A 17,068-nucleotide genomic window follows, 5' to 3' on the forward strand; every position below is an offset into this window, starting at 1 on the left:
CGCAAATAGGAAATGCAGGAATTCCTTTGTTCTGGATCCAGTTAAGCTTATTTCAGGGATAAAAGCTATCAGCAGGTTTCATTTAAACAGTTGATAGGCCAATTGCCTTGGTCCCGGCGGCTACGGTTCGCAGCCTGACGTTGCAATACAGTGATTGCGTCAATCTGAATTGAAATGTCTAAGTTTGCGACGTAACCCCATTAGGCAAATGCTAAGCCGGTACTGACTCAACACATCAGAAGCGTCACCAGCCTTGCGCGTTGTGTTTTGAGGCTTCTCAGACTCAACGCGGTTTCGATATCACGCAACAGATGTGACGGTCCTCAAGGCGGATCACGAGACTCAACGTCTTGTCGGAGACCTCCGAAATGCATCGCGTACCAAACATCACTTCGGCTTCCGAAGGTCGGCCTCATCCCGCATATTGTACACACTTCCCACGCTTGGTATAATCTTGTATCTCAGTTTATATTCTTAGTAGTCCGAATGACTTTCACATTTAGGTACATAAGTTATAAGAATTTCTCTGCCTACTTAATACTTTGAGCTTTTTCAATACGATTCCTTCCAGGGTGCCCAAAAAAGCAGTTGCGGTCGGTGGCTTTCATCTATCCTTCTTACATTCAATGAGACCTCGAAGTGGCAAAACATTTGACTTGTAAACCGCCGAGTCCCGGGTTGCAACATTAGTTCATATGCAAAGTATGCTACCCATAGATACCATCAATTTACCTTGGTCGCTCACATATTTATACTTGCCCATAGATCAAGCTCTGTCGGCAAGTTCACAGCCTCTTACTAGCTTAGCACCACGAACCACACAAGATGGCTTTCACTGAGGTTGTGACGGCATCTTTTGCCCCATCATTCTTCAAATCCCACGGCCAGCTTTCAGAGCCACGCTTGCTTTCCTCAATTTTCACCAATCATGTATACCAAGTCGAGGGACACCTCTCATTCCCTACTTCGAAATCTGAAAAGAAATCTCCCAACTCCGAAGCCGCTACGTTGGAAGTCGATAACCACGTAACGTCGATCATGGCAATCCTAGAAAAATTTAGCCGTCAGCAGCATGGTAACGGTGTATTTCTTGGTAAGGAGGTATTCTCGCCTCGAGTCCGCCGTCATGTTATCCACCGACGCAGGATACCCATGGTACTCCCGGCATTCCCGGCAAAAAGTATCAACACCACTGAGAAGGTCTTGGGGGCAAGCCCAGACTTGGGCGAGGAGCTAGCTTTAGATCGTCTCAATGATCTCTGTTCCCAAATACAAAAGGTTTATGCACCAGGAGCAATGGTTCTGATAGCAACTGACGGGGCTTGCTACAACGGTGAGTGGAGCAAACATATTCTTTGTGAAGAAAGCTGACTGAGACGCTTGAAGACCTCACCGGAGTCACTGACGACAATCTTTGGGAATACGGTGCGACACTCCGAAAAATGGTTTCCGAGAAGGGCTATCAATGCATTGAATTTGTGCGCATTATGAATCTTTTGGGGTTGCACACAGACCCTCTCATAAGCAAAGAGAAATTCACCAGTCTACTGGAAACATCCAGACAAGAGCTTATGAACAGATATGGAGACCCTGATTTCGACGCGAATGCTTGTATCAGAAACGACCCGGATTATAAAATGACATTTGATGGTTACGCCAAGTTCTTGAAGAAAGATCTGGCGTTTGGTACCATCAGGGAGTCGGTTACAAGCGGTAAGAAGTGGAAAGCAAAGGTCCACAGCACGGCAAAAGCCATGATCGCTCGGGGCGTAGTAAGTCTTAGTTACCCTGGCGTAGGTGAAATCCTATTTACTGACCCCTCTTGCTTTTTACCTCAGGCATTTGCTGAACTCATTCGCGAAAACTACCCGGAGCATGTGCGGCTTTCAATTCACCCTTCGACTGGCCTGACCAAAATATCAATGCCTTTGATCCCGCAGCAAGACTCATTTTCCATGACCCCGTGGCACTGCGCAGTGGCCGTGGACACCCGGGGATACTTCAAAACAGGCCATGCTGCAAATTGGAAGGACACACACGACTTGGTATATCGGAATGGTCGTCCATATTTCTTCAGGGAAAAGTCACCGTTGTATTCTTGGGATGCACATGTGGAGTTTGAGCACTTATACGGTCGCGGCCTAGTGGTGCACAACATTGCAGGGCCTGAACAGACAAGTGATTCGTTGTCTGACTCCGACAAGGAGAAACTTGCTTCGCTTGCAATATTGCAGGGTAAGGTTAGGTTGAAAGGATTTTAAGAGTTGTGTCGTGGGTTGGGCACACGGAAGGCGGAAGAGATTGCTGGTTTAAAGTGGCGTGTATTCGTCTGGAAGAAAGTGTGAAAGAATTACAAGCATAAATCAGAGTCCCAGATGTCAATTAACGAGATCACTAGCGTAATAAGGCTTAAACTTCCGCGATATCCTCACGTTGTTTACACCGAAGGTACAGTCCCTCACCCATATGTATGATTGTGTCGTTCAGCTGCTAGTCCAAGCGGTCCGTTTATTTTGTCTTGCTCTTCTTTAATAACCTCCCTCCTATTCAGTATCCTCATCTCAGCCCTATCATCTCTAATCAGAGCTACTCAAGCTACAATACTACATCTCTAACCTTCGTTGTAGACCCCAGAAAACTTGCCGGCTGATTAATGGACTTTTACCACGGCGGTATGGCCTGTTATGACAGTCTTGTGAACCTCTGCTGGGTGCCGTTCTGCCATAGATTTGCGTTTAGATGGCCTGGGGGATGAAAAAGGGTTCGTTCCCGATGGCTCTCATGTTTGGTAGATCAAAGTTACATGTAATGAGTGCACAAACTGGCGTCCGTAACATGGCTGCAAACCCAGCAAAACGGTTCCTACCAAGCATTACATACGACTCTCTCCGGTTGCGTATAGCACGCGTACCACGCCTCAGGGTTGTCAAGCTGGACATAGAACGCAGGGTCAACCGCGCTGGCTCTGATCTTCATCCAGTCCTCACTGCCCGGAGATTCCGGCCAGGCCTGAACGAGGCCAACATACCCGTTCCACAACCCTTCGCCGTCGACCCTGATGAAAAACTCGTACCTTGAGCCACGCGAGCCTTTCGTACTGTCATTCATGTCCCGACTCGCGGTGCTGTCTTCGCGCGCCCAGGCCTGGAAGCGATGCCGCAGCTCCTCGACCGAGGCGCCCTCGAGCGCGGGGTCTTCAACAAAGACAAAGTCCATTGTTTCCGCGATGCAGGGTGCGCCCGACTCGGCGATACACTCGCGAGTTCTCTGCTGGATGCGGCGCTTGAGATTATCCCAGGAGCCGTCAAATTCTTTGGCGTAGGAGCACCGGTAGATGACCCAACCCCATTTTTCATCTCCGAGCCACTGGGCTTTTTCTTCGGGCGAGAGATCTTCCCAAACTTCCCCACTAGTGGATTGGGAATATTCCTCTTGGGCGTACTGTGTTGGTGAGGACATGAAGGGTCGTCGGTTGGATGCGCGCGTTTGTGGTTTTGGTGGTGGCAAGTAACTTGCGAAGGTTGTGCTTGCAGGCCGATGGGTAATGAGCCGGGCCGAGGCTTGCGGACGGAGACTCCGGATCGGAGGCTGCGGACGGTGATGGATAATGCTCGGGATGGGCCTCCGGGAGGGAAACTTTGGTCTCCGCAGTGAGCGCAAGGCAACCATTGCTGGCGAGTTTTGCGTGTGGAATCTATAGGACGAGGGGCCTGTTGCCTGAAGGTACGAAGCTAGACCTCGGTAATAGGGCCTTGGCTTGACTTGGCGAGCGTCCGTAGTGCAACGTCAATCGTAATCCTAAATAGGAAATGCAGCCGACGACACGAGACCGGGCTACTGCGACCTTGTTCTTCAATGATGGCTTGCGCCAAGAGTCATATTGAGAGACTGATTGGTTTGAGAACCGTCCGTGGAAGAGAATAGAAATGCTTCCAATTTGGCTTCAAATACAAAGACCGTTAAAATTACTCAGCATATAGCATTTGATTAAACTTGATGACGTTCATCTGACTCTGAAATTCCTGTATATACATACGGGTATTGATGCATTTATGTCCATTCTGGGGTTTATACTCTTGCTTTCAACATCTGACAATGTTCCTGCTTCTGCATGTGACTGCATCACCAGTTGCCCATTTGTTATATATCTGCGTGTATCAACCATTCCACCAACTTCTTACGGCCCTCTTCCCCTCTGTAGTTTTCTGGCCATCCACATTGAACAAGAATCTCCTTGATTTCCTTGGCCAAGAGTCAGCGGGTTCCGACCAGATTGGGCACAGCGCGACTTACCTGTGTCTCCTTGCTCCATTCCTGATCACGCCAAAGCACTCCTGGGTCGCTGTGACGTGGAATGCCAAAGTAGCAAAACTTTTTGTACTTTTCGAGTATTTCCTCCAGCCATGATCCCAGTGGAAGAGTGACATCGTCACATAACTTTTCTCTCCATATCCGTGGGTCGCCCTCCTCATATCTCGCAACCGGTTCGGGATAAACAGCCCCGGTGATAATGTATTTTGTCACTGTACCGTCTATGGTGTCCAATAACCAGATGTCGCCGTCTCTATTCACACTCATAGTGAGCGGGAACACCCAAGGCGGAAAGCTGTCGAATGATTGAAGATCGTGAGACAGAGCATGCACCCATTTGGGCTTGTATACTCCAACAGCAGGCGCCAGAGCCACAGCGGTACGGTAATTAATGGGAAATGTCTCGGGTGTAATCCAAACGGGATGGCCGTCAATATACGGCAGATGTCTGATTAAGTCGACGACTCGCTCGTTCACAGGACGCATTCTGGCGGCCGCGAGCGATTCGGAGGTGATTTCCGGCCAGCCAGCCGGCGGAGCGCGACGCACCAAAGAGGGGTCGACATGTGGTAGACTCCGATAGAAAGATGCCAATGAGTCAACAATGTTGTCGCGCGAGTATCGAGGTTGTTGGCCTGGGAGACGTGGGTCTGGTGGGAGATCTTGGGGATCTGGTATCGTCTCCATCTTGGCACTCATCTTGGCATTTGGGGTCAAGCGGCGCGATGGAGTTGCGCGGAAGAGACCGGAGGGGCTCTAATCACTCCAGGAATCCCGCGCGTTCGGCAGCTTAATAAGCCTTCAGGGGTTAGAAAGAAATTCGGCCTTGGGCCAGCTGGTTTAGGCGCAGAACGGCGCTAAGTAATGCGCCGATCTTCGGCGTCACAGCACTTGTTGCTTTGAATCTTCCCGACTAGGATATTAGAAATGGGACAGCTACTTGAACAATATGAATTATAGGTACTGGAGGTCCTGACGAGCGTGCCAATGCATGCTGCTGACCGAAAGGGCCTGCAGAGGGTCAAAAGTCGCGGTGAAGGATCACACCACGTTGTACTGTCTTCTACCCCCCAGGGCAACGATCGGATCTTCTTTTAGTGGTTCGTGATGGTTACGATGTGAATCAATCACACATACAATAAATCCGGTCACGCTTTTCGGGCTCACACCATTAAATGCGTAGTAATCAGGGTACCCGGTACAACAGTGCTCGCTCCCTCAGGGCCCTCCCTGTGTTAGTCCTGTCCGGCACTTGTGAAATGGTTGACTTTAAGTCGCAAAAAAATCTCGAAAGTGTATCTACTATGGTCCCGGTCGAAAGTAAGGTATATCGAAACCAGTGGGTATTGATAGCAACTAGTTATGGGTCAATATGCAAACTGCCCCATACTAGAGCATCTTTCGAAAAACATTGCAAACGGCGTAGGCCCTACCATGACGAGCAATTATAATGAACCAGGCTAATCGAGGGAGTGTGTGCCCCCGCATGTATAGATGCGCGGCACGTGAAGCCTGGGGGAATCAGCGAGGTTGCAGAGGCCTACCAATCTAGTTGATATTTCTGCAGCTTTGCTGTATTCACTCTATCGTGTTCGTCGCTAAGTTTGACAATAGATCCCTTTGGACTTCCTTGTGGTTAAACAAAAGAAGCCTACTTACGTTACAGTCAGCTATGATCCGTGCTCATCCAATTCATGAGCGGGCAGTAAACCCCGCGAAGACCGAGCGAGCACGGGCCCTAACCAGAACTGCGATATTTGCTAAGGGCAACCGCTTGCTGGCACCAGAAACATTTCCTCCCTGTGGGACTAACCCTCCCTTGTGAACCAGCGTGACGTTCATTATGCCCGTTTGAGATATCAAAGCTCAGTAACAGCACCCGGCAATAATAATGTCTAGTGATACCCGACTATAGCGGAAGATGGTTGGAAACGTAGCCAAAAGTTGTCTCCCTCGAGGGATCCATGATGCAGAACGTATGTCAGAGCGTGGGATCCGATTGATGGGATAGGCAATAATGAGACTGTCACAAAAGCCATGTGTCACTTGACACCAAGGGTTCGTTTATAGGCAATACTAGCCACCCCTTACAGACTTCAACTATTGTTTGGCGGCCCCTTTTTTCCGGGCCAGGAAGTGTGACTCCATGTCACTAGATAAAACCCCGGGCAACCACTGTCTTCGTAGAATCAACATGCAAGTCTGCGACACACTCTGCAGTCATGAAGATCAATCTCGCGCTGAGAATTGCCTCTGGTCTTGGAACCATTTCTGCGGCCCCGGCCCAGGAGAAACAGCTCGAGGGACGCTGGTAAGCTCGTTTGTATGCTGGCTTTTCGAACGGCCTAACCTTTGTTTTTAGGTATCAGCAGCTTTCGTTTCTACAAGCACCCGTATTCTCGCAAGACAGTGCTGTTTACAGTAGCTTCAACTGCAATGATCGTCCGGACGGCAACTACCCTGATCCGGAGGATTGCAGCCGATTCTATTCCTGTTCTAGACAAGTAAAGTGGCTGCTCCATTGCCCAGACAATTTGCATTATGCTCCGAACTCCAACCAATGCGAATATCCGGAGATCGCTAATTGCCCAAACACCTCATCCTCTACCGTACGTTGATCTGTTCAACTCTGGGTTTCGCTCTACTAACAAGAAACCTAGCAGCAGCCATCCACCATAGACACCACTGATTCTTATGATTGCAGTGGAAAACCCGACGGCCTTCATTTTCACCCCTGCGACTGCACCAAATTCATTGGGTGCGCTGACGGCAAGGCACACGAGATGGCTTGTCCTAGATGTCCGAAATCCGAACCGAAGTGTCCAGATGGACATACGTGGTTCGATACGCGTACCAAATCTTGTTTATATCCTGACGAGTCGGAGTGTGCGCCTCAAGACTGCGATAAGGCTCAACTAGGAAACTTCTAATTTGCGCTTGGTTGACATGAATGAGAATTTAGGCAACAATATGGCAGATATTTTCTGCCCGGAGCTGTTGAAATAATAGAAGTCGTTAGGACTGTAATTAATAGCTTGACTATGTGTCGTGGAGGTGCGGCTAGATCTTCTGCCGCCTTAAGGTCGCGCAATCGGGTTAGCAGGGTGAGCTAGTCACCTTTGAATAATAACAAACGTGCGTGTTTACTCTAGCGAATAATAATTCAAGGAACATACCTAACCCCACAAGACCTCGGCGTGACTAATATAACCTTCCTTTACCAAAGGCATCAAAAGCCCTTCACCATCTGTTTCATCAGCAATTATAGACGGTGATTCTTCCACCGACCTATCAACTACAAATTTGACGACCATTCACGTTCTTGTCCCAAAGAAGCACTCTACATCTAAAACTGAACATTATCATTCAACCAAGAACAAATCTGTGTCAACAATTCCCGCACGGTAATCGCCATGAAGCCGATTCTTGTCGACAATCTCACAACGGAGCGTCTCCGCCTGCGAGACTTCACCCCAAACGACGCCCCACACATTCACTCCTTGGAGTCCCTGCCCGAGGTTGTCAAATACCAGACGTACGAGCCCATGACAACAGCCGATGCAGAGAAATACGTCGAAAGGGCTCTCGCCAGCCTGAACGACGAGCCACGCAACGTGCTGGAGATGATTGTCGAGCTAAAAGACTCGCAAGAGTTCATCGGCCGCGTGGGCATGAGCATCGACCACGAGACGCTGCACGCGAATCTGTGGTTCTCGTTCTTGCCCGCGGCGCAGGGGCAAGGCTACGCCGCGGAGGGCGTACGGGGCCTACTTTCGCTGGTGCCGGAGTTGACCAGCTTGGGGATCGAATGTGACCCAAGAAACGAGGGATCAAGAAAGTTGGCACAGAGATTGGGTTTCCAAGAGGTGAAATTTGAAGAGAAGGCGTTTGAGTCGAAGGGCCAGTGGGTGGGCTCGGTCGAGTACGAGAAGAGGTTGGAGAATTGAGGGATATTGTCAGTTACGGTTGTGGTAGTACTATTTTACACTTGAAGTCGAAGGTAAAGTTCCGGAACGTCGAGAAATCAATCGCGTGAATGACCAAGGTCGCTTAGCGCTAGAACCCAAATCCTGGAGGCATTTTGCAGCGCGCTGAGCAGAGTTTGAGCTTCAACAGTCACAGCAGCACAATCGCATGGCAAAAGTTCTCTATGCACGTCCAGTCATGATATGGCCTTCGGATCGCTTGCAAAATTCGTTGTCCCATTCCATCGCATGACAAAAGATTCCCCCGGGGATAGTAGGATGAAGGATATTGTTATGTGCATAGCTAATTCCGCAAGGCTTGGGTAGAAATTATTCAACGTCCTTATTTACAAATTGAGCTCGTGGCCGGGCTGATTAAGGACCTCAGAACTTGATGCTGTGCCTGGTCTGATATGTGACAAAGCCCTCGCTAAATGTTTCTGTGAGTCGTGTAGAGGCCAGACCGAATAAGCTATCGCAGAAAGGCCTTTCCCACCAATTTTACGTAGGTCGTGACTCAGTTTCTCAACTACAATTAGTGAGCCGAAAGGTCTACTCCTCGTACTCGTAGTCCTCCTCAAGTGAAAGCTCCAACTTCGGACCTGGCGTGATCAACGCCCTAGCTTCTTCATGAATGAAAGTCGCCGTCTCCAGCGCGCTGCTCAGCGACGTGGGAAGAGCATCCACCAGAGTGGCGAACGCGGAAGCAGCCGGTGGTGCGGTGGGAACGGGACCGGTGAAGGGCGCAGATTCGATGCCTAGTTCTTCCAGCTTCCCACTGCAGTCACCGTTCTCGCATCGCAGAAGGCCCAGCCTGTTGAACAGCTCCTCGTCGGTGGCCTTACGGGTCGAGTTTCCCTCGTCGACCCAAACTTCATCAGGGTCAAAGCCATCGTCGTCATCATCTCTTTTGTTGTAGCCCGGGCGGTTGACCTTGCCGGCGCTGACGCTTGCGGGTGGAGCGTTTCTGTACAAGGCCGTGTACTTCTTGTTGGCCGAATGTTGCTGGTACCAGGGGTCATTCGCCAACAGCGCGAAGCCCGGGTCGTCGACCAGTGTCTTTGGGTAGCATGGGTTTTCGGGGATACCATCGTCGACGGCGTTCGGCATGTTGATGAACCTCATCTTCAGGACGTTCGTGGTCGCAGTCCGGGTCACCACCCACCTGCGGACGTTTCGCCTGCAGCCCTTGAGGGGCTTGAGTTCCCGAAGCCCTTGCAAGGGCGACAGCCTGTAGTTCGGTGGACAAACTCCCCTGAATAACTGACCGGCGGCTGCGTTCTGGGTGCCCGGGATGAGGCGGATCCATTGCCTGTTGTCCCGACCCCGCCAGACCACGGCCGGGGGGAACTCGTCGCGCTGACAGTTCAAACCGGGCTGTTGCATCCATCCATATATCCATCTATTGTCATGTTGGTCATTGTAAGCTTGGACAAGAGGCCGTGGATCGTTGCCAACAACTTGCTTTGACGTGCAAGTTATCAGTCCCATGTTCTGGTTCGTGACGACGGATCGGTAGTGTAGGCAGGCCTGCGGGTACAGGTTGCCATCGCACACCTTTGTAACGGTTCTCCGCGCAATCCGCGTCAACGTGTTCGTCTGCTTCTGGTCGCGGAGTCTTGCCCGCTTGACGAGGCCGCTGTCCTTGAGGTCACAATGACCGTCCTTTTCGGGCGCGTTGTCTGACTTGTCCCGATCACCGCGGTCATTCTTTGGCTGGAGCGGCTTATCGAGCTTCACGTCGTAGTCTTTGCCCTGAAACTTGAAGACGGATTTGCCGCCCTTGACAATGCCCTTGGCGCAGAGATTGGCGAGCGCAGGGACCGCGGCTTGGACGGCGAGGCGGATGATCCAGCCTGTGTGTGGAGAGAAGGGATTAGCAATTTTGGAGAGCAACGAATGAATAACATATTCGGGACATATAATCAGAAATTGGTTCACTTACCAACGATGGGGATAAATGTCAGGGGCGTAAGGGCCGCGGTGATAGCAACCCGGCAGAACACCCTTGCGGCGACCTCAAGGGCCAGGGCTTCTGCGGCAGCTATGGCGGCATCGGCTGCTTCATCCTTGATTCTCTCCTCGAGCTGCTCCTTGCTGATTGGCGGTGTGAAGCCGGCACAGCAGTAGCTCTGGCTTCCTCCGCTGCACGTTTGGTCTTCCTTATCACTGTGGTGGTTTGTGTTCTGCGTGACCTCCGTCTCGAAGTCGCCGCAGCCACCCGTGCAGGCCAGACCGAGCCCGCGATATCCTCGCCAACGGCATACCCCCATTGTGGTGCCCTTGCTGCAGCACAGTCGGCGGTACTTACCCTTGGGGCAACGATCCATGGTGGACATGGATCCTGGCTGCCCGTTCATCTGACTTGCCTCGTGGTCGCCCTTTCGGCAAGTATCGCCACACTTGGTTGTGTAGCAGACACCTTTGACTTCTTCGTCGGCGATCATGTCCTCGGATATGGATATCTCCTCTTCCGACCAGTCTTCGGGATACTGCAAGCTATTGCTCGTCTGGTCGACCTGGTCCAAGGCCCAGATCATGGAACCTCCTGTGACAATGTCAGCATTTACCAATCTCCTGTCTTCAGATACCACGGAGCCTCACCCAAGCATCGCGAGTTTGCAAAGGCTTTCTTCATAGTCAGGGTTTCGGAGTCATCGTACGACACCCACTGGTCGCTGTCCCAATGAATCCCTACGTCTGAATCAGCACTGGAACTTCCACAATACTACATTCATAAGCAATAACTCACACTTGACGCCCGCCTTATCGTCCTTAATAGGCGTGAGGTTCTTCTCCTTGATGATGTCAAAGATTTCCTGCAAGGTGAGAATTCCAGAGGCCTTGGAACATGGCCCCTCCTTTGCACCACCCGAGAACTCGCAAACACCATTAGGTTTGTTGCAGTTGGGGTCCTTGAGGGTGAATGACCGGCCATAGTCTGTCCCTGGTCAGCCGGCTGTAATTAACACGCGGAACAAGGACAGGCACTTACATCCCTGGCCGAGGACTACTTTCTCTGGCTTGAGACCAGCGCGCCATAGCAGATCCAAACCCAGATCGATCTCGGTGAGGTTGGTGTGAGGAGCAACATAGGGACCAACGAATTTCGAAGTAGCATCCCACACGCCATGGATATCGTATGACATTATGTTAAACCAATCGACGTACGGCTGCATGCCGGCTAGGTCGAAGTGTTGAAGATACCAGTAGGAAGCTGGCAAAGTAATAGAGTATCCGTACTTAGTGCCGAACGCCTGTTTGATCTCCTTGCAAAGTAGGACAAAGTTGGCAGTGTCGTCTGGGCTGCCGCCACGGTCCTCTGCTCAGGTCAGATGCTGTTCTTGACGTATTTGCAACGAAGGATCTTACCGGCAGTCGGATATTCCCAGTCCAAGTCCATTCCAGTGAAGCTGTAAGTCTCCATGAATTTGATAAGGCCATCAATGAACAACTTCCGGTTTCCTGCAGTCGAAGCCATCGTGCTGAAGGCTTTCTGATATGGCCCGGCTACAAACATACGCAAAAAGTGTGAGCCAAAATGGGTTCTCTTGATGATGAAAGAGATCTAAAATGAGATTAATATGAGAAAAGCACCTACGATCATTGAAAGACCAGCCACCGACGCTCACCCAAGTCTGCAAGCCAGCCTTCTTCTCCTTCAACTTGGTAAACCGGTTCAGGAGCGTGCCAGCATTCTTGTCCATGGGGACGATCTGGAACTTAGCAGGGTCGAAGAATACAAAGGCAAAGTTGATGTGCGTCAAGCCGTCTAGGTTAAGCTCCTCGGGTGAGACAGCGCTGCAGGCTCGCGTGTTGGCCCACGACTCGTAGTAGCCGATGGACCGCTTGCTGATGCTACCGCCATCTTTGCTGCAAGAGGGCCGCTGGACAGGACCGCAACCACCAAACCCTGTTTGGCACTCGACCTCGCAAAAGTCAGACGTTGAGCCACAGAAACTATCATAGAAATGTGAGTGCTGTGGACAGGTGCGGCCTACGCATCGGAATACGAACTTAGACGATGCGATGATGGACTTACCCGAACTTGGAACAACAGACGCCAAGCGGGCAGATCTGCTTGCCAGGTCTCCCATACTGGCCGCACTCTGCTTTGGCATCGCAGTTTGAAGTGCAACTCTCACCGCACTCTGCCGGGGAGTATCCGCAGAGGCCGCTGGTCTGGAGGAGAAGACGAGAATGGTTAGCGAGGATATAACGGAGACAAAGCAGCAGTGACAGACATACACCGCTACAGCAGGCCCCGTTCACGCATGGCGTGTTGGCATTGCACGTCCCTATGGGAAGGTCGACCTCTGCTGCCGAGATGTTGTTCTGCAACAGCCCATAGACAGAGTTCAGAGCAAAGAAGGATTCAGCAATGACATGGTGAAAAAGAATGGACAGGACCAATGCAGCCCAAGAAGCGAATGAAAGATGCATTGCTACAAATTGGCCAGCAGGGACACAAGAGAATTGTTGCAAGAAAGAATGGCTGTGAGCAAAGCCCTGCAGAGAATGTCACCCAATCTGTTCATCATGGGAACTGTCATGATTATTTAAGAAACTTGTCTCGGAGCCAAGGGCAACTTTGCCCAACTTGGCATTGACTTTACTATCGGTAATACGGCGAGTTTTTTTCGTCTTTGCTCTCCTCCGTTCCTCTGCCATCCCAATGCAGAAGTTGCATGTAACTCGAGGCACAAGTTAACGTTCCAGTGTGATGCGCCTCGTGCCAGCGCTGATGTGATTCATGTTCGCGCTCCGCCTCTGTGATTTTAGGTATTCATCGTCCGACGGGCGTCAAGTTTAGCATCAAGTTTAATTAACGAAATGCAGTTCTACGGCGCAACAGTAAGCTCGTTTAATTGCCATTCACAGCCAAGACGGTCGGCATACTCTGTGGCGGTTAACTTAAAGGACAAACTCGGATCACCTGCCCTCATCTCATAGGCTGAAAGCCCCTTCTAAGATATCATTGTCTTGGTATTGGCCAAAATGGTCTAGATTGATGATTGGTGTGGTTCAGAAGTTAACCCTGACGCCCGTCGCGGGTGACATTGAATGGCGCAGCGGACCGCTTACCTCCTTACAAGGGTTCGGAAGCATATTTTTGTTACTTTGCGAATTCAGGTCAGCTTTGCCGCAACGGTACCTCAGTTCAATATCGAGAAGCACAGCGACCCCTTACCACTGCGTCGATGCCGAGTTCCTCGTGCATAACAATACTTTCCCGATATGGCGAAGTTAGGTATTTCGCGGGATCTAACGTTTTGGGCTGCGAGCTCACATTTCTGCCGAGGCGGTCGAACGGGAACTGATGGCACCGGTAATCCTTGGCGGGACAAGGGCATAGGGACGTATCTAAGCCGAGTGATTCTTGGAACGTTCAGATATGAGCTCTAACTGAGGAGGGAGTCTTGTGCCAGACCCTTAATACGACTTTCGTCCGACCACTTCGCGGATCACTGGCAGCCAGGTGCACCACCCGCAGTCACTCGCAAACTACACTCTTTGTTTGTGATGATGCCGTTCTCTCAATATGCTCTTGCTGGGCTGGCATTCTTGCCACTTGCCTTGGGCAGCGTGGGTTTCCAGCTATATCCCCTCATTCAACCTGCACCCATGGCCGAGATGCTCGGTATCAGCGAAACCTGCCTCAAGGCCTTGTAAGTCTTCCCGTGACTCGGAGTGCCGAACCCATGTTTGGATAAAATGAGAGCGAGACTAACATGCGCGTTAGAAACACCACCCTGCCATGCGACGAAGACCTTTTCAAGTGGACTGTGAAGGTCGACGACACATACTGGAGGGAAGAAGACGTGGTGACCCTCTGCGTGCCTGACTGTACAGCCAGTGCGCGGGCGTGGACCCAAGATGTCTCTTCGGCCTGTTCGGAGGATTGGCTCGTCGTCGGCGACCGTGCCGTGCCGGCAGAGACTCTGAGTCTTCGATTCGTCGAAGGTATGGAGATCGCTTGCTTGCGCGACACGAACAACCAGTGGTGCTTGCCTCAGTCGTATAACTGGACTGGCTCGGACGTTGTACAAGTCGACTGCGCCGCGAACCCTACAGACCCTTGGTGCATTGACGCCGCCAACGTGTCGAGTGAGAATAACCGCATCTCAACTTTGTACGACGACGACCTGCTGTGCTCTGAGTGCTTCGTCAACATGCTGTACCAGAGAGTCACATCAGAGTTCCTCCCTGACACCGATCACTCTGACTACCTTGTCAGTGAGTTTCAGGACATCCAGTCCGTCTGTCAGACGAGTGTTGGCCCGCTGGCCACGCGGGTTATCCCTCTGTACCCCTATGCCTGGGAGCTCAATGAGACGGCTCCAGAACCAACCTTTAGCCCCGAAGACATTCTTTGGACCGTTGAAGATGAGCCTGACCATCCTGACATTGACATTGAAGTCCCGGAAGGAGAAGAAGAGGACGAGGATGACGAATTGGAGCCGGAGCCGGAGCCAAACATACCCACCGACTGCGCAGCACGTGCCGTTGACGTCCGGACTTCCAGCGGGGAGGGTCTCGAGGCCTGCAACGTGCTCGCAGAGAGGTACGGCGTCGCGTCGGGCCAGCTCATGTTCGCGACCAATACCGAAGACTGCTACTCCGTCGACTTTGTCTGTGTACCAGAAGCCTGCGAGCTCCTTCGTGTCAATGCTGGGAATACGTGGTACGTGGCCGTGTTGTTCTCCTCTGGGCACAGAAACCCACTAACGACGAATAATAGTGATTCTATATCCAAAGCCGTGTCCAACACAACGGATCCAGTCAGTGTGTCGCAGCTTATGGCTTGGAACCCAAACGTCTTGGGTGCATGTGACCACCTAGCTGAGGGCCAATACATTTGCATCTCGTGAGTGCTTTTATGCCAACTGCGGATTCATCTCTACTTGCAGAGACTGATATTGCGTGATCATAACAGACGACCTGGGGGTTCATGGGTGAAGCCCCCGGACAGCGAAGTGCCAGATGACAGCGACGGGCCGGTCCGCGGAGGTCCGGGTAGCACCAACCCCCTTCCAATCATTAACGATCCCTCCACCGTCCCGGCGGATCGCGTCCAAGAGGGCGTCCCGGCTGACTGCAGCCGCTACGTCAAAGCGGCCGTCACCTCCGCCTCGTGCTTCAAGATCGCGAGCGACGCCCAAATCACCCAGGCCCGGCTGTTCGAGCTGAATCCGGCCCTCGGCGCCAACGGCGAGTTCTGCACCACACAAATCTGGCTCGGCTACTACTACTGCGTCGCCACAAAAGGAGCCTCGCCCACCTCAACAACCACGCAGAACGCTCCTACAACGAGCTCGGCGACGGAAACGAGCGTTCCTAAACCGACTCCTCAACACGAGGGCACAGTCGCCAACTGCAATAAGTGGGTGATGGCCGTCTCGGGCAGCGGGTGCTGGCAGCTTGCCAACGACGCGGGCATCGATACCTCCTTGTTTTACCTGTGGAACCCCGTGCTGGGTGCCAACGGCGAGAACTGCGGCACCATGATCTGGCCCGACTATTACTACTGCATCGGCGTGTCCTCCGAGACTGTACCACCACCAACGACGACCCAGGCGTCGCCGGCCAAGCCCACTGCGACGCAGGCGGGAATCCCGGCCAACTGCACCAAGTTCGTCGAGGCCTTGGCTGGTGCGTCTTGTTGGCAGCTCGCAACTGACAACGGGTTGGAGCTGTCACGATTCTACGCTCTCAACCCCGTGCTAGGGGCACAAGGGGAGAACTGTGGGACCCAGATATGGCCAAACTACTTTTACTGTGTTGCAACGGGCTGAGATGACGAGACAGAAGTTCTGGAGAAGGATTTGGGGGATTTGTATTCATTTGTAAAAACCTGCACGAATACTAATCATCATCTAAGGCTGCTAATCTGGCACGCGCAGTGCGAATGATCTCCCCGCGAGCAGCTACGGCCGCCTGTAGGAATTCTTCCTTGCGCAAAGTATCTGGCCAGCCGAATTTATGATACAAGTCCTTAACAACCTGCAGTAGATTAGCAACACACGTACAATCGCACAATTTCAACACGACGAAAGAAGCCGACGAAAAGGCTTACTTTGTATTCTCGGTCTCCGCTTCCTTGAATGACGCGACCACGATCTTCGGCTGGTGGAACCGGGACGAGCGTCAGGGACGAAATCTCCTTGTGTATCGTGTTGAAGAAGCCTTCAAATGTCATGGCTTTTGCTTTGAGCCACCACATGCCTTCGTCCTCCACTTCGGGGGGCTCGTCATCGAACAGATAATAAATGTCCCCGTGTGGGTAAATGCATCCTAGCAGTAGCAGCACATCAGCACTCGGCAGCAATTAAGACGTAAATGGGACCCTGACCTCGGTCTGTATCGATAACCCATGTGATACCTATTTCCGACTCCTCGTGCGTTAATGTAATGAGATGCGGCGGCATAGGTCCACTAAACGGCGCCAGGCCAAGCGCGCAGAATTCCTTCCGGTACCAATCGGGATCAGAGCCCTTCTCGGGTTGCCAATGCTCACGCAGGTAGGAGGTTGCCATCGTCGCGAAGTAGACCTCGGTGACGCGGTCACCTGTATATGGGATATGTCGTAGCAATTCGATGACGGTGTCGTTGCGGTCCAACTTCCGCAGCGCATCTACGTTGAGCTCCGAGTCGGACCATCCTGCCGGGTCTGGCGGCCAGCGAACAGAGTCTGAGTCCAAGTATGCCATGTCTATCAGGAGCTGATAGTGGTTTTTTATGCACAAGACCAGGGCATTATGGTCGTAGCTGAACTTTGGCTCTTTGGGAGC

General features: G+C 51.8%; 5 protein-coding genes across 5 annotated transcripts; 2 read left to right on the plus strand and 3 right to left on the minus strand.

Moving 5' to 3' along the window:
* Window positions 1-2,661: 2,661 nt before the first annotated feature.
* Window positions 2,662-3,459, minus strand: EsH8_V_000997 (uncharacterized protein; the record flags this gene model as incomplete). Its single annotated transcript, XM_083273513.1, has 2 exons — window positions 2,662-2,679; window positions 2,881-3,459. The coding sequence occupies 2 exons, from the start codon at window positions 3,457-3,459 to the stop codon at window positions 2,662-2,664; spliced, it is 597 nt and encodes a 198-aa protein (XP_083126228.1).
* A 4,265-nt stretch (window positions 3,460-7,724) lies between these two features.
* EsH8_V_000998 (GNAT domain-containing protein) lies at window positions 7,725-8,258 on the plus strand (the record flags this gene model as incomplete). The annotated part of the gene is made up of 1 exon (XM_083273514.1): window positions 7,725-8,258. One exon carries the CDS (start codon window positions 7,725-7,727, stop codon window positions 8,256-8,258), a length of 534 nt encoding a protein of 177 aa, XP_083126229.1.
* Window positions 8,259-8,828: 570 nt separating this feature from the next.
* On the minus strand, window positions 8,829-12,719 carry EsH8_V_000999 (uncharacterized protein; the record flags this gene model as incomplete). Its single annotated transcript, XM_083273515.1, has 10 exons — window positions 8,829-10,132; window positions 10,222-10,824; window positions 10,881-10,970; window positions 11,029-11,217; window positions 11,272-11,598; window positions 11,649-11,741; window positions 11,799-11,844; window positions 11,909-12,236; window positions 12,319-12,458; window positions 12,525-12,719. The coding sequence occupies 10 exons, from the start codon at window positions 12,717-12,719 to the stop codon at window positions 8,829-8,831; spliced, it is 3,315 nt and encodes a 1,104-aa protein (XP_083126230.1).
* A 1,182-nt stretch (window positions 12,720-13,901) lies between these two features.
* Window positions 13,902-16,072, plus strand: EsH8_V_001000 (LysM peptidoglycan-binding domain-containing protein; the record flags this gene model as incomplete). The annotated part of the gene is made up of 4 exons (XM_083273516.1): window positions 13,902-13,945; window positions 14,020-14,961; window positions 15,019-15,144; window positions 15,214-16,072. 4 exons carry the CDS (start codon window positions 13,902-13,904, stop codon window positions 16,070-16,072), a joined length of 1,971 nt encoding a protein of 656 aa, XP_083126231.1.
* A 70-nt stretch (window positions 16,073-16,142) lies between these two features.
* On the minus strand, window positions 16,143-16,987 carry EsH8_V_001001 (uncharacterized protein; the record flags this gene model as incomplete). The annotated part of the gene is made up of 3 exons (XM_083273517.1): window positions 16,143-16,280; window positions 16,354-16,571; window positions 16,630-16,987. 3 exons carry the CDS (start codon window positions 16,985-16,987, stop codon window positions 16,143-16,145), a joined length of 714 nt encoding a protein of 237 aa, XP_083126232.1.
* Between the last annotated feature and the right edge of the window lie 81 nt (window positions 16,988-17,068).

This window comes from Colletotrichum jinshuiense, chromosome 5 (genome assembly GCF_051148585.1).
Source record: "Colletotrichum jinshuiense chromosome 5, complete sequence".
In the NCBI taxonomy this organism is placed as follows: Eukaryota; Fungi; Ascomycota; class Sordariomycetes; order Glomerellales; family Glomerellaceae; genus Colletotrichum; species Colletotrichum jinshuiense.